At 38.5% G+C, this 25403-nt stretch overlaps 1 protein-coding gene and 1 pseudogene across 9 annotated transcripts in view; one reads left to right on the forward strand and one right to left on the reverse strand.

The window, feature by feature from the left end:
• The window catches only part of Shld2 (shieldin complex subunit 2), an 87406-nt gene extending 68456 nt beyond the window's left edge, over nt 1-18950 (forward strand). For 6 of the 9 annotated variants that reach the window (XM_035452426.1, XM_027389452.2, XM_035452425.1 and 3 more), the window contains 6 exons: nt 4287-4481; nt 4628-4762; nt 8952-9158; nt 11151-11379; nt 17316-17431; nt 18668-18950. In XM_035452426.1, coding sequence (XP_035308317.1) covers nt 4287-4481; nt 4628-4762; nt 8952-9158; nt 11151-11379; nt 17316-17431; nt 18668-18909 — 1124 coding nt within the window. In that variant the 3' untranslated portion in view covers nt 18910-18950. Of the gene's footprint in view, nt 1-4286; nt 4482-4627; nt 4763-8951; nt 9159-11150; nt 11380-12167; nt 12321-17315; nt 17432-18667 lie in introns of those variants that run through there. The other 3 variants (XM_035452427.1, XM_035452428.1, XM_035452429.1) reach the window with 3 other exon arrangements.
• Nucleotides 3549-3612, reverse strand: LOC113832589 (annotated as a pseudogene).
• Nucleotides 18951-25403: the final 6453 nt, after the last annotated feature.

Consider the following 25403-nt stretch of genomic DNA (forward strand, 5'->3'; position numbering starts at 1 on the left):
ATTCTTGCCTTCTTACTAATTTATCTTTATCCTTTCAGAATATTCAAATTCTTCTACCTTGCCTTTAAACTTATTCTATCCTCCATTTATCTTTTCTGTTGGTGACACTTATACTGAGGATTTATTTAACTTACTGTGTTTTCATTTCCTGTATTCCAGTTTGGTTTTTCCTTAGTAGTTTTGTTTATGAAATATTTCTATGTTTTTACCTAGTATGAGCTTCCTTATTTCATTCAGTTCTCTCTCTCTCTCTCTCTCTCTCTCTCTCTCTCTCTCTCTCTCTCTCTCTCTCTCTCTGTGTGTGTGTGTGTGTGTGTGTGTGTGTGTTGTTTTGGGATTTATTCAGGAATTTTCTTTTTTGATTTTAAACATACTTATAATCGTTCTTTTGATTTCTTTGTCTAGGATTTCATCTGGAGGCTATTACTTGAGGATTAGTGATTTTTGGAGGTGTGTGCTGCATTGTATGTGTGTGTGTGTGTGTGTGTGTGTGTGTGTGTGTGTGTGTGTGTGTGTGTGTGTGATTATATTATTGCATTGGGATTTCTTGTCTGGGTTTATTTCATTGCTTGAATTTTTCTTTGTATTGTTCTTATTGGCTGTATTTTTTCAAGGGAAACACTTTTAAGTTCAAGCAGAGCCTGATTGTGGTGTAGTTGAGGTGTCTTTGGGCAGTTCATTGTGGATTTGGTCAAGATGCTGGTCCCATCCACCCACCCCTGTGGGCCTTCTGGGGTCAGGATGTACATGCTGTTTTTGCCTAGGCAGTCTTTTGCTAGATTGAGGTTGGGTCACAGATCTTGGTCCTGTCAGTAGGTGGTTCTTCATGGTGTCTTAGGATTTCTGTTGCTGTGAAGAGACATCATGGCCACGGCAACTCTTATGAAGGAAAACATTTAACTGAGGTGGTAGCTTACAGTTTCAGAGGTTGAGTCCATCATCATCAAAGCAGAGAGCATGGTGTCTTACAGGTGCACATGGTGCTGGAAAAGGAACTGCTACATGTTGCTGATATTCAGGCAACAAGAAGTTGACTGTCTCAGTGGCATGACTTGAGCATATATGAACCCTCAAAGCCTGCCACAGTAACACACTTGACCCACCATACCACACCTTTTCCAACAACGCCACACTTCCCAATAGTGCCATTCTCTTTGGGGGACATTTTCTTTCAAGCCACTTACAACAGGTAAGGCTGTAGATGCTGGTCATACCTCAGGTAGTCATTCAGGAGCCCCATTGAGAATGCTGATCTTTCCTAGGCTGTCATTCCTGATGTCTGGCATGTTGCTTGGAACCTGTGTCTATGTCACCATTCAGTCTCTGTCTCTGGCTGGATTTCCTTCGTTGAGCTACATTCTTTTTAAAGATTTATATTTTATTTCATGTAAATGAGTTTTACCTGCATGTATGTCTGCATGTATATCTGCACACCATGTGCATTAAGTGCCCACAGAGAGCAGAAGAGGGCATTGGATCCCCTTGAACTGGAATTACAGACTGTCGCGAGCTACCATGAGTGTGCTGAAAGTGAACTTCAGTTCCCTGGAAGAGCAGCCAGTTCTTGTGACCACTGAGCTGTGGTCCACTGTGGTCTTGTGACCACTGAGCCTGAGCTGTGGAGTTTTGATCCCCTGTTTCTTTTCCTCAATCTAAAACTATTCTCTTGGCCAGGATCCAGAGTCTAGTTCCATAACATTTACTCTGAGTGTCCTGGGAATGTTATTCACTGAGGGTCTAAGCACCGAGCTACTGAAGCTACAGGGATCTTTTTAAATCAGGGTCTTGCTGATACTCTAGGTAAATGCTGAGAGCAGAGGGTTTTCCTGGGACATCCCTTCTTCCTCTGCTATTGTCATGAACAACTTTTGTTCTCCCCCCCCCTCTTTGTCTTTAAGATAGCTGCCACTGAGAGCACAGTTTCTATTTTCTGAGGCTTTTTGTCTTAAGCATAATTCCAGTCACTCCTCTGTGAGGAGGGAGCTTCCCAGACCACACTAATGCCTCTGGGATACATTGTGTATTGGTATTGCTATTGTATCACTTAACTCTTCTCATAGCTGTTATTCATTTTTCTCCAGTTCATTCCCTGGAGTTTCTTGCCAGCTGTTTTCTAGGTAGTTCCTTTTTTCTGTGTATATGTTTTCAGGAACGTTTCTTCCATTTCCTAATCCCCCTTCCCACCTTCTCATGTCTCTCCAGGCCATTTATGGTTTCAGGGATAGAGCCCAGTGCCACCCAAGTGCTAGGTAAACAACTGACTGAGATTCAGCCCTGTCCTTAGTTTACATCCTATGCTGAGTGTTTGTCACGTCTGTCTCTAGGTCAATCAATAACTCTTTCTGTGTTGAGATTGTGATGTGATTTTTCTCTGTATCCTTAGCACCTGGTGTAGCACCTGTCACTTAGTGGATGATCCTCTGATGAGTGAGTAAATAATTAGGTGTTGGTGTAGCAGATGGAGTAGATGCAGATGAGCAGTTAATGGGAGAAATAAAAAACCCCATAAATTAGTTTATAAACTCTTGATTTCTAAAAACAACAAAATACATTTGGGTAACATCTTCTTTTGGCCATAAATCTATGAACATATCTCCCTTTTCTCCAGGAGAATTTAAATTTGATCAGCAAAGCTCACTATTCCATATTTTAAAGTATTTTATTTACTTAATTAGTTTGTATAGGGGTGGTAGTACCTGTGTAAAATTCATAATACAACTCATGTGAATTGCTTCTCTCCTTATCATGAAAGTCCTGGGGTTAGAACTCAGGGCATCAGGCATGGCAGCAAATTCCTTTACCCGATGAGCCATCTTGTGGCTCAGCCAGTGCTTCTAAAATATGTATATTTTATTGTATCTAAAGTTGTGAAGTTTGCCTCAAAAAAATTAAAAACAGGGTCTGGAGAATTTGGCTTAGTGGCTAAGAGTACATTTTGTATAGAGGTCCTGGGTTTGAATCCCAGCATCCATATAGTAGCTCATAACCATCTATAAATCCAGGTCCAGGAGATCTGACACACTCTGTGGGTACTAGGAACTCATGTAGTGTACAGGAAATCATATACATAAAATAAAATAGTCTTAAAAATTAAACATTGAGAGAGGAAGATTAAAATCATGTAAATGGTATTATGACTGAATAATTAAGTGGCTGTTTTTACAGTTGAAATATTAATCAGGAAATCAGCCAGTCTGTGCAGACTTAGCTTCTTTCCAGTAGGTTGTATTTACACTATGCATAATATTTTCTGTAAACTGTATTTTATGATATGACATATAGATGCATACAAAACATTAATTTCTATAAGGCATGTAGCTTATTCTTTACTCATCTTAGACCAAAAAATAAAGACTGATTTTGTTAGGCAATAGAAACTATATCATCTCCAAAAATCTCATTCTGTTCCCAGTCTGTCGTAGCCAGGCTCAGCTTTTCCATTTTTTTAAAATTTTGTTTGTTTGTTTGTTTGTTTGTTTTTGGTTTTTCGAGACAGGGTTTCTCTATGTAGCGTTGGAGCCTATCCTGGCACTTGTTCTGTAGACAAGGCAGGGGCCATGCTAATCATCTCTGTATCATTCCAGTTTTAGAATATGTGAGCACTAAAGCTGCTAAAGTGAGCACTCCATTATTTTTTAATTCTTCCATGATCCTGGAACTATCTAACTATCCTGTCTTTCCCAACTTTCATGACAACAGTCCTTTATCAACAAGCTCCTTAGCACATTACTTGGGAATATCCTACAAGCTACCTAGCAGACTCTCCTGAACCTGCCTTCCACAAATGCTATAAAGTCACACTTCTCTTCCCAACCGAATTCCACACAGCATAGCAACCATATACACAAAGCTTCTTCCTCCGTAATTCCCATTTAAGCATGTGTTACACAGGGAGTGACACTTCTTGAAAAGGATTAGGAGGGGTGGCCTTGTTGGAGGAAGTGTGTCACTGGGGGTGAGCTTTGATGTTTCAAAAGCTCATGCCAAGACCAGTGGCACTCTCTTTCTGCTGCCTGCAGATCCAGATGTAGAACTCCCAGCTTTTTCTCCAACACCATGTCTGCCTGTGTGCTGCCGTGCTCCCAGTCATGATGATAATGGACTGTAAGCAAGTCTTAATTAAATGCTTTGTTTTATAAGAGTTTGCCACCCCCAGTGACTCAACATTCAAATATGTGAGCCTATTGGGACCATTCTTATTCAAACCACCATAGTTGTTGTTTTCATATTTGTGATTACCAGCAAAATATGATGTCTTCCTTTGTCCATGTTTTTGCGTTTCTTAGATTCCAATATAGTTGCCAATTTCATACTTCAGGATTTACTGGCATATGTGTCTTCAAAACATTCCTATCTCAAATATTTGCCTCAGAGGCTGCATCAGAAAATGAACACTATAGAGTTTGTGGAACTGGAAAAGCTGCAGCCTGATACATTAGTCCATGCAGTACTCAGAGTAGTGGACATCACTATATTGACAGGTAAATATTTTGAGTGCCTCTTTAATTTTAGCTTATAGAAGCTATACAAGACCATTTTAGTACATTAGTTGATTACCACTGTGTATTTGCTTTGTTGTCACCCAAACAGGGTAATATCAATTAGAATGTTCCTTTTCCTTTTCCAGAGGCATTATATAGTTATAGAGGACAGAAGCAAAGGAAAATTCTGTTAACTGTGGAACAGGTTCAAGGTCAACATTATGTGCTTGTATTATGGGGTCCTGGAGCAGCCTGGTATACTCAGCTTCAAAGGAAAAAAGGTAAATACACTGAAAAAAAAAGCATTTAACCTATTTATACCTTGGTAAATGATTAATGTTTACTTGTCTGAGGTGCAGAGTCTTTGAAGAGATAATAGTGATTGAATGCTCCTCTGCAAATTTCTCTTGCTATAACTTTATACTTATAGCAATTAAGTTATCTAGAAGTAATTCATGGTGACAAAATAAAGGCTTGAATGTTCTCATGCCTACTACATGAGGACATTAGTAAAAACTTTATTTCCTGCTCTCTCTGCTTCCTCTCTTTATGCCACTCTCTGCTCACTCCTTCTCTGCTCTTCTTTTCTCCCACCTATGAGCTCTCTCTGCCTCTCTATGGTGACCGGCCATGGCGGTCAGCCATTACCCCTGTTCCTCTTCTCTCTTAGTCTCCCTACTCTGCCGGGCCATATAATAAACTAGTTAACATGTAAAAAAGAAAAAAACTTTATTTTCTTCAAATAATGTTCTTTTTTTTTTTTTTAGAAAACAAGATTTTATTATTTTTAATTTGTGTGTGTGTGTGTGTGTGTGTGTGTGTGTGTGAGTCTGTCTGTCTGTGGTTATTTGCATGTGAGAACAGGTGCTTCTGGAGTCCAGAAAAGGGCATCAGATTACCTAGAGTTGGAGTTACAGCTGCCTAATGTGGCTGTTGGTAACTTAGGTCTTTTGCAATTGCAATGAATGCTTTTAATTGCTGAGCCATCTTTGAAGCCCCTCAGAGATGTTCGTTAAAAATTTAATTCTGGAAAAGTGTCTGCATTTTGTTTTGTTCGGCTATAAAAACAAATTCCTCTCAGTCAGAAGGCAAATGTTAGAATTACATTAAGTCTTTTAAGTCACAATTGAATTAATTACTTCCTATGTTTTGGGTTTTTATTCCAGGCAAAAATGTGAGCTCTTAGCTCACATTATAGAATGCTTGCTTAAAAATATGACCCAGTGGCACATTGTTTAAAAGCACAAGTTAATAATTCATGGTGCAATAAAATTAAAAGGGTTGATTTAAAAATTAGTGCAGTATCTTCCTTCACTGCTGAGAAATTCTGATTTTAATAACTAGAGACAGTTTAATTGGTGTTTTTTTATTTACCTTACTCTGCAAAATAGACATTGACCAACTGATTCATTATTTTGTACTTGAATGAGTTAATGTTGCATTCCAAACTTAGACATCAGTGCTTATCTGGAGGTAGGATCTGTCACATAGTCTTTTAATCATTAATAGCTGTAACTAGGATTTGAGATAAGTCTGACTTTTATGTTAGGATCAAATAGTGACAGATGTTTGCCCAGTTGTGAAATTTGACAAACATGTATCAATGACAGACATGATCACTGACCATTCTATCTCAGCCGTGAACACGAGTCCAGTGCATGCTAAACAAAATGTAGGTCAGAGGTAGAGTGGTGTTGGGGCAGAACACATCACTCCTTTCTTAATGTGACTGGTTTTAGAGTTAAGAATTTTGTGGTAACAGAAGAGGTATTATTGGTATCTCTAGATAATTCCTATGGCTTCTTAGTTAATACTGAAAATTTATAAATCCAGGAATTGTGATATGAATTGCTTTTGCTGAATTCACTAATTACACCTAAATTTATTTATATCTCATCATTTTAAAGTTTTAACATCTATTTCAGTACCTCAAGACAATTCCTTTTAATAGAAAAATAGAATTTTGAAGGATCATTTAAGTAACTGATTGTACTTTCAGAAACTATTAGTTTTCTTTTTATTCATTTAGCAGTTCTTGGGGCCCTGGTTTCACATACTCTTAAACAGAACAAACTTAGCTCATATAGTGAGAAATAACCACCAAGTAGTTATTATTCAGTACTAACAATAATGGAATTGATGTTTTGGGGAAGAGTATTAAGAAATTTCAAATTTACATTTCTTTGAAATATGCATCACTAGCAGGAAGCTAGCATGCTTTGAATGCAGCACATATTTATTGATAACAGATTAGATTCTAATGAGGATACACTAGCAACATAAATTATGTTTCTTAAGTGTAATTAGGACTGTGCCTAGTGGTACATGCTTGTAATTTTAGCACTTGGGAGATAGAGGCACAAGGATCAGGAGTCCCAGTCTATATTTGGCTACATAGGTATTTTGAGGCCAGCCTGGACTACATGAGACCTTGTCACAAACAAACAAAAGAATAACTAGGTTAGCATAAAATAATATATACAGAATCAAATGCCATTTTATGCAGCTGTTTTAAAAAGCAGTTACCATTTCAAAGACATAACAAATTATGATAACATAGTCTTATAACATAGCTAATTAAGCAGAGTAATACAAATAACCCCAATTTATGATTGTATATTATTCAAAGTCACAGTTATGTCTATGTGAACATTTTTAATCCAATTGCATTCTAAATCCACAGTTCAGATGTGGAAATATATCACAGTTTGTCTACTATAATGTCCTCAAGTTTGCCATAATTAATAGTTCACTGATAAAGCAATTTAGCTGTCTTACTTAGCTAACTTCTCTAGAATCACAAAAATAAAACGGTGTTTAGGTACAATAGCACCTATTCAAATAACCTCAGTAAGGACTGATTTTTCTTGTTATTGAGACAGGGACTAGCCCATGCTGGCCTCCAACTCACTAAGTAGTTGAGAATGATACTGAATTTCTCTTCCTCCTGTCTCCACTTCTCAAGTGACTAGCATTACAGGTGTGCACTATCATGCTCAGTTTATGCAGTGCTGGGGATCAAACCCAGGGTCTCATGCGTATTGGGCATTCTTTCAACAGTCCAACTGTTCTAATTTTTAAACATCAGCAGTATAGACTTTCTTTTCAAATAATTATGCCCTCTATTGTATATTCAACTTCAAAATTATACTAAAGCAGGAGGTGGGGACAGCTAAGAGGAATGGATGGAGGAGAAACTGTGGTTGGGATGTAAAAAATTAAAAAAGAAAATGATAACATAATATCAAATTGTTGATGTTACTGTTGGAATCATAGGTAATATAAAATATCTGCATATAATTAGCATATAATGATAGTCAGTATATTTTTGACCAATAGAAAAGCTTGTAGAATGTTTAAGATAACCTAAAGGAACGATGGGATAGCTAATCTTCATTCAACTTGACACTCTGGGAAGACACAATCTCAATTGAAGAATTGCCCCATTTGATTGGTCTGTGGGCAATCTCTTGATTGCTAATTGATGCAGGAGGACCTACTCCTGTGAAAGGCACTATTCCTAAACGTGTCGGCCTGTTCTGTATAGGAAACCTGGGAGCGATTCTGTAAACAGTGGTCTCCCATTGGTTCCTGCTTCATTCTCCTGCCTTGAATCTTTGCCTTTACTTCTTTTAATGATGGATTATATCTTGTAAAGTAAAATACCCCACCCCATTATACTAAAGGAAAAGGGGCTTTCTCAGCACAATTTTTTTTCTGATAACCAGTTATAGGCTGTTGGTAGAGGAGCTGGGTTCAGTTTCCAGCACCCATCTAATAATATTTATCTAATGATGCTATCTATATAGATTTGTTGACTTGTCAATTCTGAACAAAGACAAAACAACAGAAATCCATTCTTACTGAGGGAATTCGAATACATTAATTTCAATGTTCTTTAAAAAAAATCAAAACAAGGGCTGGAGAGATGGCTCAGAGGTTAAGAGCACTGACTGCTCTTCCAGAAGTCCTGAGTTCAATTCCCAGCAACCACATGGTGGCTCACAACCATCTATAGTGGGATCTGATGCCCTCTGCTGGCAATCAGAGAACTTATTTATATATAAAATATAAATAAAAAACTTTAAACAATAACAAAACTAGTTTTAAAAAACTATATATCTCAAAATGAGAATGTGCTATTCTAAAAGGCAGTTGTTTAGGAGTTTAAGAAATCATTAGAAAAGATTTTTAAAATGATATCTAGTCAGGTCTGGTGGTACACATATGTGATTAGAGGAAGAAGAATAAGAGTTCAAAGCCAGTGTGTACTCTATAGGGAAACACTGTCAAAAAATAAGTCTGTAGCTTTTAAATTCGATTGCTTTAACACACAGTTGTATTTTGTCTGTTTGGCCCCAATTCTTTAGTGATAGAGTTGTGTTTAGCTGATTTAGTTAGGTTAGTCTATTTAATCTGATCTGAGCAGACGTTTTTATTTTGGTGACTTTTTGTTTGTTTTTGTTTAAGATTGTATTTGGGAATTTAAGTACCTTTTTGTCCAACGCAATTGCATACTAGAAAACTTAGAGCTGCATACAACACTGTGGTCTTCCTGTGAATGCCTGTTTGATGATGATACAAGAGCAATTTCGTTTAAAGCAAAATTTCAAAAAAATATACCCTCCTATGTCAAGACATCAGACTTAGCAACTCACCTAAAGGATAAGTATTCAGGTATGATGTTTATATACATAAAATGTTTATAGTTTTAGTATAAGGAAAGAGGCTATCATTTGTGAGACTATATATAATTAAATATGAAAGTGAAATATAGCCAGGCAGTGGTGGCACACACCTTTAATCCTAGCATCCTGGAGGCAGAGGCAGGCAGGTCTCTGAGTTCAAGATCAGCCTGGTCTACAGAGCAAGTTTCAGAACAGCCAGGGCTACACAGAGAAACCCTGTCTTAAAAGTCCAAAAAGAAAATGAAAAAAAAAAAAAAAAGAAAAGAAAATGAAATGTAGACCTCTACAAATAGCTGAAACAGACTTTGATTTCTTAGCCTTCTGCCTCTGTGAATTTTTCTTTTAATATTAAGGATCACCTAATTTTTTTCATGTATAATGATGCTTTTGTCTTTAAACAGGATCTCATTATATAGCTTACCCTGACCTCCAATTCATGATCCTCCTGCCCTTGGCTACTTCAGGGCTAGGGTTGAGGATGTATGCCCCATCCTAGGCTCTGAAGTTTCCTCTGTTGAAAGGTTTTAAGTATAAATTCAATATATTTAATAGATATAGCGATGTTAAGATTATCTACTTGTTGAGTAAATTTTCGTTTTAATTTTCAAGAAATATGTTCATTTGAATTATTGACATAGCAGAAATTATTGATATGCATTGGTAAAATCCAGAGAGAGGTGGCTCCTTGTAAAGAGCTGAAGACACTCAGATTCTCCTACGTGAAGTAGAATTTTAGTACCCAGCATTCTAGAATACCCCTGAAAGCAGAGTCCACTTTTAGAATGGACTTAATTTTTGAAAGCGGTATGGAAATTTATAAAATGACAGGACACTATGAACAGTCTTCTGAAAGTATTGCATTTCTCAATTTTTATATGTGTGTGATTGAACACATATGTGGAAAAGTGTAATTTTGAGTCTGCTGCAGCTTATTAAATATGTGGCTACTACCCACTCCCGCTAACTCATGTAGAGGTTTGTGGCTTGAGTAGAAGAAATGGTGAAAGCATCTCCCAGCCCCAAGAGACTAAGGTGAATTAAGGAGAGTCACCACTATTGAATTCCTAAAAAAAATAGCCAGAAAACCCAACAGGGACTAACAAGATACATTCTGACCTGTAATTTCTAAGAGGATCATGATGGTTAATCTGGATTGCTAACTTGATTGGATAAAGAAGGACTAGGAACTTAGTGATGTGCAGCTCTACATGTGTCTGTGGTGTGTTTCCAAAGACAATTAACCCTGGAGAAGGCAACTATGGGTGGCAGCATCCTGTAAGCTGGGGTAGAAAAGGTAAAGGAAAACTCCATCTGGAAGCCACATTCTACCTGTTTCCTGGCGGCCATGGTGTGAGCTGCTCTGCTCTGTGTCCTCTTGCTGCATGCCTGCACTGAGACCTCTGAAACCATGCGCCCCAAAACATCTCTCTGCCTTTACATTGTATCAGATATTTTGTTTTAGTGGAGGAAAGCTGACCACCACCACCACCACCACCAGCAGCAACAACAAAACAAGTCTGCTAGCTTAAAGACACCTTTAATTGAGTATGGTGAAGAGAGTAATATTCACATAGATTCATAGGCTATACTAGTATTCAGAAAGGCAAAAAAAAAAAAGTTAGGATCAGAAGATTATAGTAGGTATTCAGCATATGTATTTAGTGGATAAATGAATTATGAATTGTTACATGAGGTAACATGCTTGAGGTTAAAGTGAATGACAAAGGAAACCATGTCCCCCCCATCCATTCCTTTTCAAATGGTTACTTAGACTCTTTCAGTTGCAGGCAAATCCTCCATTATATTTTAGGTTCTTTATGAAAATCACACATGACTTGAGATTCTCCAGGAAGGGATGAATTCCAAGAATAAGACCTTGGTGTAGCCTATACGCTGAGTGTAAATGAACCGCATTGCCATCTGTTTATCAACTAAAGTTATTGTTGGCTCTAATCATTGTAACGCTTCTTGTTTTATGTAGGAGTAGTTCTGATTAAAGCCAAGGTTGCAGAGCTGGTGTTTACTGTCACAGCAACTCAGAAGATAGCTCTAAATGCTCGAAGTTCTCTGAAGCGCATCTTCTCTTCTCTTCCCAACATTACATATGCTGGCTGTGCACAGTGTGGCGCAGAACTGGGAACAGATGAGAACAGGATCTACAGACAGTGTCTGAGCTGTTTGCCATTTACTAGGAAGAAAACATTCTATAGGTATGGCAACAAAGTGTCATGTTTTGTTGATTTGATAGAATGTATTTATTGCATAGAACTGGAAGTGACTAAAAATTGCAAATACCAGTCCTTTGTAATGTAACTAAGTGAGAGCTTAAGCAGAACAATAAAATGTCTCTGAGTGACAAATACCTATGAAAGCAAAAGTTCCCAATAATGAATAAGACTATTTCAAAGAATTAGCTGTATCTTATTTTCTTTAAAGAGCTATACTGAAGACTTTGTTTATTTTTAACCAACATCTAACAGTTCCATCAATAACTCATTTCCCCTTCTTGCATATAATGACACTGTAAAGGTTAAAAGTGTTATGTGACTTCTCCCTAAGTTGTTTGCAGAGGCCGGGGAATATTTGTTTAGCCTTCAGTGTTTCAGTTTCTTGTCTTTACTTTAGAATTGAAACACAGCTAGTCAATGTATGTTCTCTGGTGAAATTGTTAGCTTGCTCAGTGAAAAGCACACTGCTTTTAGATCAGTGTTCAAAGTCTTGGATAATCATTGTTTTATAATCATAAAATTGCATTCCTTTACAAAGGGCTGGCAGTCTTTTCCTGTTATTTCCAAATATTGAAGTATCTGAAAAGTAAATACATGTGTATTCAGTACTTTTATTTATTTATTTTTGTCTTGTTAGAGAGTCCAGGCTAGTCTCAAACTCATAATCCTCCTATATCACCTTCCTAAGTAACATACATGTGTCATTTGTCACAGCACCCATGAAGGTAATGTACAGAAGCTTGATCAGTAAGCCTCATTTCTCTTTACAGATATTGATGTTCATTAGAAATAAGTGGATAAAGCTGGGCCTGTGCTACGTATGCGCAATCCCAGTAATTGGGATACTAAAATAGGATCTCAAGTTCAAGGCCAGCCAGGGCTACATAGCAAGACCTTGTCTTAACAACAACAAAATGAATAAATATAAATAGATAAAATAAAAACAAGTAAGTGAATGAATTTTACTTCTTATTTCTATTTTTCAATCCAGGGGACTGAATTTAGGGCCTTGTGCTAGGCAAATGCTATATTTAGTCTTCTTTTTATTTTTTATGTCAAGACAAGGTCTAAATTGCCCAGGCTGATCTTGAACTTACTGTGTAGCCCATATAGGCCTGAAAGATGTGATCTTCCTGTGTCAGCCTCCCAAGTAACTAGATCATAGGTCTGTGCTGGTTTACTATTGCTTTAGGCATTGCTAAGGAATTAAGATGCTTGGTGTACAACACACATGATTAAATTAGACTTATTAATAACTAAGGCCTTCAAAATGATGTATAGTTGATTTATTTTTTTACAGAATATTTGGGGGATGATGAGACAGGGTCTTACTATGTATCCCAGGTAGGCCTCAGATTCATGCCTTGTAATTTGTAGTTAATTGAATATTATCTTCTAAAAATGTTTTTGTTGAGCAGTAAGTTGCATGCCACCACAGTAACTTACTCATTGTATGTGCACACATGACACCCATTCACACACTAAAATATTTAAGAATTTTAACCATATAATTCAATGATTATAGTACATTCAGGACTACAGACCTATCATCATAACCGTATTCGTTAACAGTTAGTCTACTCCTCGCAATGCAAACTGCTAACCTACTTTCTGTTGCTACAGGTTTGCCTGATCTGAGCATTTCACACAATTAAATCTTATTGTGTGGGGTCTCTTGTGACGGGCCTCTCAGCATAGTGTTTTCAAAGTTCATCCTTGTTATGGACTGTATCAGTACTTTAAATATTTTTATTTATTATTATTATTGTATGTGATGTTTATGTGTCCATGCCATGGATCATATATGGAGGTCAGAGGACAGTTTTGTGGAGTGGGTTCTCTACTTCTGTGGTGACCCAGTTAGCTTTCTGTTGCTGTGATAATTAACACCATGACCAAATGCAACTTGGAAAAGCAATGGTCTGTTGGGATTATACAGGCCATCATTAAGGGAAGTCAGTTCAGGAACTCAAGTCAGATCAGAGGCAGAAACTATGGAGGAAAGCTGCTTACTGGCTTGCTTCCTTGTCTCTGCTCAGACAACTTTCTTATACAGCACAAGACCCCTGCCTAGAGATAGTACCCACAGACATGCTCTTAACTCTGGGCTGTGTTAAGTTGATAGCTGAAGCTAGCTAGGAGATACAGATTCCAGGCTTGCACAACAAGTACTTTTATCCTCAGAGTCATCTTGCTGGCCTTAAATTTTTTCATACAAATATTTTATTATTTGCTTAATTATTGAAGAAATGTTTGTGTTTAGCTTTATACCAAATACTTTATTTGAGATATTTTACTTTGAAAACTAATATGAGTACTATAAAATTATGAGAAAATGAATAAAGTCTTTATTACTCATTTATTAAAAGTAACTGAATTATGTCTTTTGTCAGTTTTATTGTGTTTTAAAAGTATTCCAGAAAAGAGAATTTTATATATTAACATATCTATGTTATCTGTATGTCTGCATATTTATATTTCCCTATATTCAGTCTATATATTTGTATATATCTTAATATCCTTGTGGAAAACCACTTTGTCCCAACAATCTTGGTAGCTTATATTATATAGCCACAATATCAAGAAATTTTCCTGTCTTTTCCTTTCTGAAGAAATTGCTCTTTCACCAAGAGAAGTATTGGCAGCTTTCTCACACTCTCCTGAACCTCCCTCTTTATTCTTTTTGCTTTGGCCTATTTATTTATTTATTTATTTATTTATTTATTTATTTATTTTAATGTGCATGAATATTTTGCCTACATGTGTGTGCCTGATTCCTGCAGAGGATGTGGATATCCTGGAACTGGAGTCTTGCATGGGTGGAAACTAAGAGTAACAAGTAATCTTAACTGCTGAGCCGTCTTCTCTCTTGTGATAGGGTCTGATATGATTGGCTCTGGAATGTTAATTTTCCCCCATGGAATTGGTTGGTGGCTGAAGTCTTGCAGTAGATACTTAAGGCTTGGGAGGTGATGGGGCCTTGGTCATAAGCAGTGGAAACAGCCTCTTTCTGAAGAGAAGCATAAGATGATGTTTTATAGACTGTAAGCCTAGTAACAGCCAACTAAGCGAAGCTAGACTGGGTGGAGTTGGTCATACCTAGTCAATGGCACTGGTTGAAATTTGGCAGGACCAACACTAAAAAATGAGTTGGCTAGAGCTGGTTGAGATGGATTGACTGTGGTTTAGTATGCAGCCAGGTTAAATAAGCTGCTGTGGGTGTTTATGAAACTAGGGACAGTGGCCTTTAAGATACAGCTAATGATTGAGGCTTGTCCAGGGGTGGGAGAGGCAAGGGTATTAACTTGATCTTTCCAGATGGGGGCAACTCATGCTGGGATGGAGATGGACTCTTTTTCAGCACTGCTCTCTAGTGTCTGTTTTTCTTTGCCTGGGTTTTTCTCAGAACCTTTCCCCTTAGGTGAGATTTGATGGCTGGGGATAACTGACTGGAATTCTTTGGTACTGTTGGTTTCTCAGAGCCTGTGAGGAAGAGATTCCAGTTTTCTTCTTACCCAGTACATGAAAGACTTGCAGTGATTCCAGCAGGTGCGTGTCTCAGTATGTTCAAAGCTTTCTGAAGCCATTCTGGCTGAGTTCAGATGGATTCCTCTTTGTCTTGGGAATGGTCAGCGTCTCACCTGCCTTGACTTTGTTCCTGGACTGCTTATACTCTTGGTTCTTAGAGTTGTTTTCTCTGGTCCTTTTGGTCTTTCTCTCCAACTGCAATAAACTAAGAAAAGGCAGTTTATTGCCAACTGCAATAAACTTGGCTGTCAGAGAACTTGGCCATGTTCTAGGGCCATAGCTACTTCTCCTTCCAGCACACACACTGGAATTGGATTTTGACCTGAGCAGTTTCATCAAGAGTCTCAGAGGCCAGAGGGCCTTATCCTTATTCTTGTTCTTTGTGACCTGATCACAGGGGTCCTTTACGACACACTTGACTTTTCCTCACCCAGATTACCTCAATGGCTGCTGTGGGATCCTCAGTTTTTTAATTTTTTTTTTATTTTGACAGTTTCATGTATCCCAGATTTGCCTTGAACTTGCTATGTAACTGAGACTCAATGACTTTAACTTCGATCCTCTTGCCTCTGTTTCCCAAGTTCTGGGATTACAGGTGTGCATCATCATGCCTGGTTTCTGTGGTTTTGAGGATTGAATCTAGGATTTGTGTATGCTAGGCAAGCATACAGAGATACATCCTTAGCATAGTACTTTGTTTTTAATGAAAAGTAATATTCTACTATATGTATATCCTGTATTATTCATCCATTCATAAGTTGATGAACATTGGAGTTGTTTCTTCCTTGGGGCTGCTATGAAGATGTGTGTACATGTAGACATTATTTTCATTAATTTGGGCACATACCCGGGAATGTATTTGCTATGTTGTATGTGGTAGACACTTAAGGCTTGTCCAAGCTGTTTTCCAAAGCGGTTGTGAAATTTTACATCTTACTAGGAAGCAATGTGGGGGTCACACTCTCTCTACATTCTTGATACTGTGTTAAGTCTCCTGTTTTAATTTCTGTTCCTTGAGTTTTTGATGTCAAATATTATAAAGGTGCCTTTCTTAAGCCAAGATCATGGAGATTTACATCTATATTTTCTTTCAAGGTCTTAATAGTTGTAGCTGTTTAAAATATTTAGATTTGTAATTTGCCCTGTATTGACTTCTGTATGTGGTATAAGGAAGAAGTCCAATTTACTCTTTTACATATTCATATGTATGTGTTATAGCATGATTTTTAAAAAATATTTTATTAATTTTAAGATAGTATACAAAGCAATGGGTTTCATTATGGCTTCTTCATATATTTGTATCACTATACTTTGTTCTCATTAGATCCTTTCCCCATATGCATCCTCATGCAGTTCCAGCTGATTCTCTTTCTTCATCCAGTTAGTACTCTCTTCTGCTTTTATAAACATAATATCTAGAGCTGGAGAGATGGATCAGAGGTTAAGAGCACTGGCTGCTCTTCCAGAGGTCCTGAGTTCAATTCCCAGCAACCACTTGGTGGTTCACAACCATGTATAATGAGATCTGGTGCCCTCTTCTGGCATGTAGGAATACATGCAGGCAGAATAGATAAATCTTAAAAATAAACATCATATTTAAAATCTTATCTGTAGTATATATAGTACAGATAATTACATATATAGGATATATAGAATTTTAACATAGGTTTTCCATGTATAATAAAATATGTGGTATTTGTCTTTCTGAATCTGGCCTCTTTTACTTAACATGATTTTCAGCTGTATTGTTTTTCCTGCACTTGTTCCAGAATGTTTTATTGAAAATTTTATTCTGGCCCACAATAAGTCATCTTAGCAGCATTTCTGAAAAAGAAAAATCTAATCTTAGAGTTAGATGTGCAGTTAGATGTATTAGTAGTGCAGCATTTGACCACCATGCATGAGCTCTGGATTGAATACATATCTCCTAACCAACAAAATCCAAATTCCAACCAACCAATCAACCAGAGCAGTAGCAACAACAAAATAAAACAAAACACCCAAACAAACAAACAAACAAACAAACAAGACCCCCTTTCTTATAAAATTCCCAAGATCCTTGGATGAAGGAACCAGATTTGTCTTGTCAAGAGTGTAAACCAGCACTTAGCACAGTCCATGGCATATAATAGAGACTCAGTTTGTATTTGTTGAAATGAAGAATGGAAGGAAAGAAGAGAGCAAGAGAGAGAATAAGAGCAAACAAGAGACAGAGGCAGACAGACAGAGGCAGAATTAGGCAGAGAGCGACTGGGATATAAAGATAAAGGACCTGGAATTATGTGGGTAAAGGGGGTGAAATCTGCAGTTATGTTTTGTTTTTGTTTTTTTCACTAAATTCCTTTCTATTCATGGATTTAATTCTAAATTCTGTTGTTTATTTTTTGTAGGCTGGCTTTAATGACTATCGTTGATGGAAAACATAGTGTTTGTGTCCATGTAGGGTCAAAGATGATGGAGCAGATTCTTCTCAGCATCTCTCCAGACTGCCTCAGCAGAGTGATAGGTAAAATAGCAACACACCACCAAGCAGTTGTTCTACGAAACTGTTCATAGGAGTAGTTGGGGCAGAGAGAGTACTATATTGAAAATAAAGCTTTTTTCCTCTCAATATAAAAGTAGAAAGACAGTTTAGTTTGATCGAAACATGAGAGCTCACATAAGTTGGAAGGTAAGATCTCCTTACATCAATATCTTCATACATGAATAAAGGAAGGAAGCACCTAATCTCTTTACCCTAAATTCCTAATTGGTCAGCAAAACACTAGGCTCCTGGTCTCATAATGGTTAATCAAATGAATGTGTAGTACTGTGCCTGAAAGTAATCTTCGTTGGAATGGATTTTTAATCCTCTACGATCCTCTATGATCCTCAGCTGTGATGCCAGGGACTGTCAGGGACTAAGAAGAAGGCAAACACATCCCACCTGTCAGATGATCGTGCTCCATGCCTGTCCTCATTAGCCTCAGACTCCTCAAGTTGCTCTTCTGGTTAATAATAATAATATTATTATAATAATAATTTTGGGTCTAACCCAAAAATAGGAAACATAATGAATTTCCTGTTTAGATTTGAATCTTATCCCTAAGATACCTCATAATGAATATACACTTTAAAAAGTCTAACACCCAAAAACCTTCTGGTCCCAAATGCTTTGGTTCAGAGATGCTCAGCTTGTATATGTACTTAAAACTGTGATTGAGAACTGTAGAAATATGAGTATGAGGCTTTTTCTGATATGGACATGCCCTTCTTTTTTTAAATTTATTTTATATGTATGAGTATTTTATTCACCTGTATGTCTGTAGACCAGAAGAGACCAATAGAGGGCATTGGATCCCCTAGAACTGGACTTAGGGATGGCTGTGAGCTGCCATGTGGGTACAAGAAATTGAACCCAGTTCCTCTGCAAGAACACATGCTCCTAACCACTAAAGCCCAATGATATGCCCTTCTTATTTCAGACCAGAACAAAGCTCAGTCTTCACTTTGTTCAGAAGCTGATGGCTGGAGCTGCTATCAGTCTGAGCATTGTCTTTGCCTGCCTTTCATGCTCAGGGGGACCACACCATCTTTCTAGACTACTTTCAACAACTCAAAACTAGAGGGGGTGGTATAGAACAAGAGACATAAGTTGTAGGTGAAGCTTGAGGAACCAAGGGAAACAAGGAAAGCCTTCAAAGTGTTTCTGTGATGGGTCCTGAAGGGTCCTGAGTGACATGTGTGTTTTGTTTTTCCTCAGTACCTTCCTCAGAAGTCACCTATGGCATGGTCGCAGCAGACTTGCTCCACTCCTTGTTGGCAGTCAGTGCTGAGCCTTGTGTGTTGAAGATTCAGAGCCGTTTTGAGTTGGATGAAAACAGCTACCCATTGCAACAGGATTTCTCCCTTCTAGATTTCTGTCCTAACTCATGTAAGATGTGGAACCCGGGACTTTCTCTGAGTTCAGAGGAGGACACAGGTGGCATTCCAATGAAGGAGTAATGAAATAATCTGCTTTTTAAAGATTTATTTATTTTCTTATATATTTATGAGTTTTGCCTGTGTATGTCTGTACCATGTATGTGTCTGGTGCCCACAGAGGCCAGGAGAGTGTTCCAAATCCCCTGGGACTGGAGTAATATATGGTTGTGAGTTGCCATATGGGTTTTGAGAAATTGTTCTTAACTGCTGAGCCATCCAACCCTATGATCTATGTCTTAAAATAAATGAAATGACAGGGGTTTTGCTTAGAGTTTTTAAAATAAATATTTTATTAGCATAATATAATAGTACTAACTATGTAAGTTAATTTTTAAAAAGAGAATTCTGTAAAGCTTTTATTGTTTGTGTTTTTGTTGGTATTCTTTTTATTCTGGAGAAATGATTAGCAATAAAGGCAGTATATCACAGTTCCCTAGGAAATATGAGTCTCCCATTTGTCATTTAATGTAGACCCTGATGCATCAAGGCACTAAACACTGAAGATCCACAAGTAAGACATTTTCTCAGAAGTCACTTTTCTATTATAAACTCTACATGCTCTTTTCTTATTTCTGTCTTAATAAAAGTTGTTGGTGTGAATTAATTTCTTGATTTTTACTGTACATGCTGGGCTAGTGATGCAGTGCTGTTGGTAGAGTAGCAAGTGAATTAGTTCCTTTTTGTTACAGTGACAGAAAAAAAACCTGACAAAGGTAACTTAAGGAAAGGAAGGTTTGTTTTGGTTTAGCAAAAGGTACAGTTGTCATTCTGAAGAGAAACAAAGTGGTCCACTGGTCTCCCAGGTGCATCTTGGTAATCTGACATGAGGTTTAGGTTTAACTAGAGAGTAGGAGGCATGGGTAGCTAAACAGTCTTGGTCAGGTGTGGTCACATCCATCATTGGCCCATTGACACTTTGTTGTTTTGACTCTTGGCCCCTGGTCTGTCCTGCAGGTGGTCAGTATAGTATGTGACGTATCTTTGTGGGAGACAAGCTTCCTCTCTGGCTAAGACTAGAGTACCAGCCTTTTCTGTCTTTAGCATGAGACTTTGGAATTCCTTTGTGTCCATTGTCTCAGTATTCTGATAGCCAAAGGGAGGGGCACAAGTGTTTCTATTAGAGTATTGTGGCTCCGGCTAGTATAGTTAACTGGCTGGATTAGTGTTGTAAAAACGACTATATTCCCGAAAGCAAGCCACACATTCAGTGCAATCCTTAACAAAAGTACAATGAGTTTCTTCACAGAACTAGAAAAAAAAAATCCTAAAATTCACATGGGAGAACAAAAGTACCCTAAACCAGTGTTTCTCAACCTGTGGATCACCATCCCTTTGGAGGTTACATATCAGATATCCTCCATATCAGGTATTTACATTACGATTCATAGCAGTAGCAAATTTACAGTTCTGAAGTAGCAATGAAATAATTTTATGGTTAGATATGACCACAACATAAGGAACTGTATTAAAGGGTCACAGCATTAGGAAGGTTGAGAACCACTGATCTAGACAGTCAAAGCCACCTAAAAAGAAAGAGTAATGTTGGACTTCAAATTTTATTACAGAGCTATGGTGACAAAAACAGATGGCATCAAAACAGACATGTAGATTGATGGAGTAAAATAGAGGATGTAGAAACAAACCCATGCACTTACAGCCATATGATTGACAGCAGTGCCAAGAATGTTACATTGGAGTATGTATGACATTCTCTTCAACAGATGGTGCTGGGCAAAACCAGCTAACCATACAAGAATGAAGCTAGAGTCCTATCTCTTATCCTGTACAGAAAGTGATTCAAAATGGACCAGTGCCCTTAAGATCCGATGGAACTGCAACCAGAAAACACAGGGAGAAAACTTCCAAGATCCAGACACAGGCAAGGCTTTCCTGGCACATCAGACTGTGTGGCTGCACAAAGCAGTGACTCGAAGAAAGGACTCCAGTAGCTCAGCAAGTAAGATCAAGATCTGGCAAATGAGACGGCACAGCGTTTTAAACTTGTGCAACACAAAGCAAACCACAGAGTGAAGGGACAGCATCCAGGACAGGAGAGAAATTGTCAGCTGTGGTTTTGGCTAGGGATCAGTATCTAGATTGAAGAATAAGAAACAACAACAACAAAAAAATCAATAAATGAAGAATCAAATAGTTCTCAAAAGAAAAACAAGTGGTCTATAAATCTATGAAGAAATACTTACTGTCTGTAGCCCTCAGGCACATGCAAACAAAAACTGTAGTCAGATTCCATCCATCCCTACCAAAGGGACAAACAGCAAACACTGGTGAGAATGTAGGGAAAGAGGAATCCTTACACTCTAGCTAATAGCTCCAGTAAATAGATAAACAGCATCATACAGTTCACATGAAGGTATACGTGACACACAAAAGAGCCCTACAACAGCATCATGTGAAGGAAGGAATCAGAAACAGCATGCGTCTTTTCTCATTCCTTACGTAATATAGCATATGCTGAACATCGTACATTACACACACACACACACACACACACGTGTGTGTGTGTGTGTGTGTGTGTGTGTGTGTGTGTGTGTGTGTGTGTGTGTGATGCATGCCTATATTATATAGTGCATGGTCAGGTAATAAAAGCCAAGTGAACATCAGGGAGGAAGAGGCTGTGCCACCATGGAAGGTTGACTTTGGGGCCTGCTGGCTCTGAGGTAACAAGCCAATCTAGTGGCAGTCACAATGCTAAACAGTAGAGGGTATTGGAGATGCACTGCAGACATCTGCATTGCAGTGCAGGGTGAGCTAGAAGCCACACAGACTGCCCAATTCACTGGCACCACTAGTGGGTCTCAGCCAGGCTGCAGTCATGTGCTTACCACCTCCTGTCCTGCACACTAAGCACTCTAGGCTGGGTCCCTTGGTGGACCTCCTTTGATCACTCACTCCTTCCTGAAAGTTGAACCAAACCAAGAGAACCAAGGTGGTTATTTGCGAGATTTCATTCTTCATCATTAGTGTTGGACAGTTAATTTACACAGAGACATGGGAGGAAGTGAGGAATTTAAAGAGAAAGGCAGAAAGAAGGTTTTACCTTCCGCAGACCCTGACTGCAAAGTACTGCTGGCTATCTGTTTCTGAGCTTCTGGTGAAATGGAATACTGATGGCATTTTTCAGACATCCAGAATCTGATTCCAGCTCTTGTGCTGCTTTCTAGTGGCAGGGTAATGAGAAACAGCATATCCTCCCAACCCCTGCTTCCTCCTCCACTGCTACTGCTGGGAGGGAGAGCCCGCCAGGGCTGGGTGCAGCCTCAACCTGCTAATGTATAAAACCTTACTCAGTTCCCAAGGGATGGTTTCTTCCTACGGTCAACAATTGAAACACAATTTCTCCTAAATCAAACTGTGATTCAGGCAAATCATTCCATAGTAAGTATTAGGGGACTATAATGGGCAAGTATTAGTCTGTTTTTAAAACTGCATGCTAAATTCAATTAAGAAATTTGTCAATTATGTTGAAGGACCCCGGAATTCCATATGGAATCTAATCAATGAATTATTTCATTATATTTTTCTAGTTAACTATTCAGACCTTCTTAGCAGATAGCTAGCGTCTCTCTGCTCCTTGGATAAAAACATGGAACAAGTCCCATGACTTCTGGTTCTTTCTTTTCAGTGTTGTGACTGTTTTGCTCATCACTAGTAGCAAGTAAATAAAATTCCTCCTGTAACTTCTAGTTCCATAGCCAGACTATGTCCACCCAGTGTTCAGTGTGATACTGTCATCCACACAGTTTTTAGTATGATATAGTCATCCCCATGGTGTTAGTGTGATACAGTCATCCACATGGTATTCACGGCGATACAGTCTTCCACATGGTGTTCAGTGTGATACAGACTTTCAAACAGCATTTAGTGTGATACAGAGTTCCAAACAGTGTTTAGTGTGACACAGTCATCCACATGGTGTTAGTGTGATAAAGTCATCCACAGTGTTTAGTGTCATACAGTCATCCACACTGTTTAGTGTCATATAGTCAGCTATAGTGTTTAGTGTTATGCAGTCATCTATAGTGTTTAATGTAATACATTCATCCAAAGATCCAACATCTGGTTGCAGCTGACTTGCTGTCTGTGTACTGTTGCTCTTTTTTGTATTTCTGTCCATCCTTCCTTCCCTACCTTGCTCACAGGGACCATCATCCTAGAAGAAACTTGCATGGGTAAGGAGGAAGACCACCTAAGGGGCAGGAAGCTATACATGAACAGTAAACAGCACTAAGCTGCAGTGTTGAGTGCTTCCATGACTCCTTTTAGTGAGGTTGTCTTCCCCATCACCCCATGTCTACCAGCAGCAACACCTTTACAATTCCAACCCCTTTACAATATTTTTTTAGAGGGCATTGCCTTTGTCTGGAAATAGGAGTCAGTTTTGAAAATATAATTTCTCAGACTCTTAGGAACTGAATTCTAGGTTAATTCTCCTAATCATGAAGTGCTCAAGGGAGACCAAAAAGTAGAAAGAGGGTAGAAATAATCATCTTTGCTTCCCTAGATAATTATCTTTGGACAGTATGAGCACAGGATCCCCAAAGCTCTTGAAGTAATTTGGGCAAACATTCCACAGTGAAAAATAAGAAAAGCTTAATTGGCAAATGGCTGTGCAAATCACAGCACATCACTATGGGATGCCAAATTGGCAGCCATGGCACTGAGGCCGGGAGGCAACTGCACGAAAGGCTCTCTCCTAGGGATGTACCTGTAAGAGTGGCACAGGCTCCTGGAGCTGCCTCATTACCCACGCTAATTCTTTACTACTCTCTGGAGCTGTGTCCATTTGTTCTGTAGCTTTGCAAAAAGGTATTTGTACTTATCTGACGCTTGATTTTCAGCTTGGTCATGTGATTTGCTTTGGCCCAGGGATATCAGGGGGTACCATGTAAGCAGAAGACAAAAGTACATTTGCCCTTTATGCTTCTGTGTCCACCTTAAAAAGAGCTGCCCCTGGGTTAGCTGGTGCTTAGTGTGAAGACTTGTAGCACCAGCCTGGTGAAGAGTCCAGCCTAGCCAGACCCACAGCTTGAGAATTAGTTGCCTCACCTGGGGCAGTTTATGACCAACTGACCCACAGATGCAGAAGACAGAAATGCTCCTAGTGTATACACTGAGAAGCTCTGATCCTTTGATATGCACCACCATTGCAGCACAAATAGCCAAATGAATACAAGCTGCTCTCTCCACTTGCTTTGACTGAGTTTCCTTGCATCCCAGTTCTCCTGTGTCTACCTCCCAAATTGCTGCCATTTTGCCACCCCTAGCTGGGCATTCTTTTTCTGGGGAAGGACTTCTTTTTCTTCAAGAGGCAGACTGGTGTTCAATAACAACAAGGGGAAAAGTTGACTGAACCACAACCTTTTATAAAAAGAAGAGCCACAAAGTCAGAAGTGAAGCACAGAGACAAAGTGACTTCTGAGACCCATTTTCCTGAGCTTGGGGGCAGAGTCATGTTTGAGGACTGCAAAGGCTGCAGCATCTCTGAAGCTTGGGAGATGAGGAACTGAATGAATTCTAATGTTGCCATGGTAGCCGAGCAAAGATAAACACAGAAGTCACATTAACCCTTAGGGACTTTCCCCCTGGAAGTGTTTGTTGAGTTATTGAGCTGAATTATGAAAGTGAGCAGTTTAGAAGGATGTCACAATTCTTTTAGAAGTTGTAGTCAGTCAGGACCCATGGAGGAAAAGCTCTTGGTTGGGTTCCTTGCTCATGACTCAGTTCAAAACCTGACTTGACTTGCTTAGTATAAATAACGACTGTATCCATTCATACTGCCTCATATGGTATTTACACATGTATCATGTTCATGGCACAATCCCTTTCCTGCTGTCTTTAGATTCAGAATGAAGTTTTCTTTGTTTTCCCGACTTTGGGGAAAGCAGAACACTGATGTTATTTTCTTATGATGACCAATAATTGCTTATCCTTAAATGCTTCTGCCCTCTAAACTCCTTTAGGAAAGTTAATCCCATCAGTTGATATTTAAACTTAATAATGCCCCAATGCAATATGGCTGTTAGTTATTTTACAAGAAGATGCCAAGAACAGCAGAGTTTGGAGTTGAGCTTCACTGTGGTGCTCAAGGAGGGTGGCAAAGACTGCCAGTGGTGACCATGGCTTCATAGACCATGTCCTTAGAATCCAGTGACTGTTCGTTACTGCTCCAATGTCCCTATTGCCTGAAGTAGTATCACCTGTCATGCACTGTCTGCTAAAAATAGCTTTATGAACAACATACAGGAGAGCTGCTTCCTTCTGTTTGTTTAGGATGAAGACTAATTGCTTCTCTTCCAAAAACTGTATGAATTAAATTCCATTGATTTGAAGGGAAAATGTTTTTGTAATGAGGAATTGAAAATCCTCCTCCCCCCCTTTATTTTATTTTATTTTATTTTATTTTATTTTATTTTATTTTATTTTTTGGTTTTTCGAGACAGGGTTTCTCTGTGTAGCTTTGGAGCCTATTGTGGCACTTGCTCTGGAGACCAGGC

This window comes from Cricetulus griseus (genome assembly GCF_003668045.3).
Source record: "Cricetulus griseus strain 17A/GY chromosome 1 unlocalized genomic scaffold, alternate assembly CriGri-PICRH-1.0 chr1_1, whole genome shotgun sequence".
In the NCBI taxonomy this organism is placed as follows: domain Eukaryota; kingdom Metazoa; phylum Chordata; class Mammalia; order Rodentia; family Cricetidae; genus Cricetulus; species Cricetulus griseus.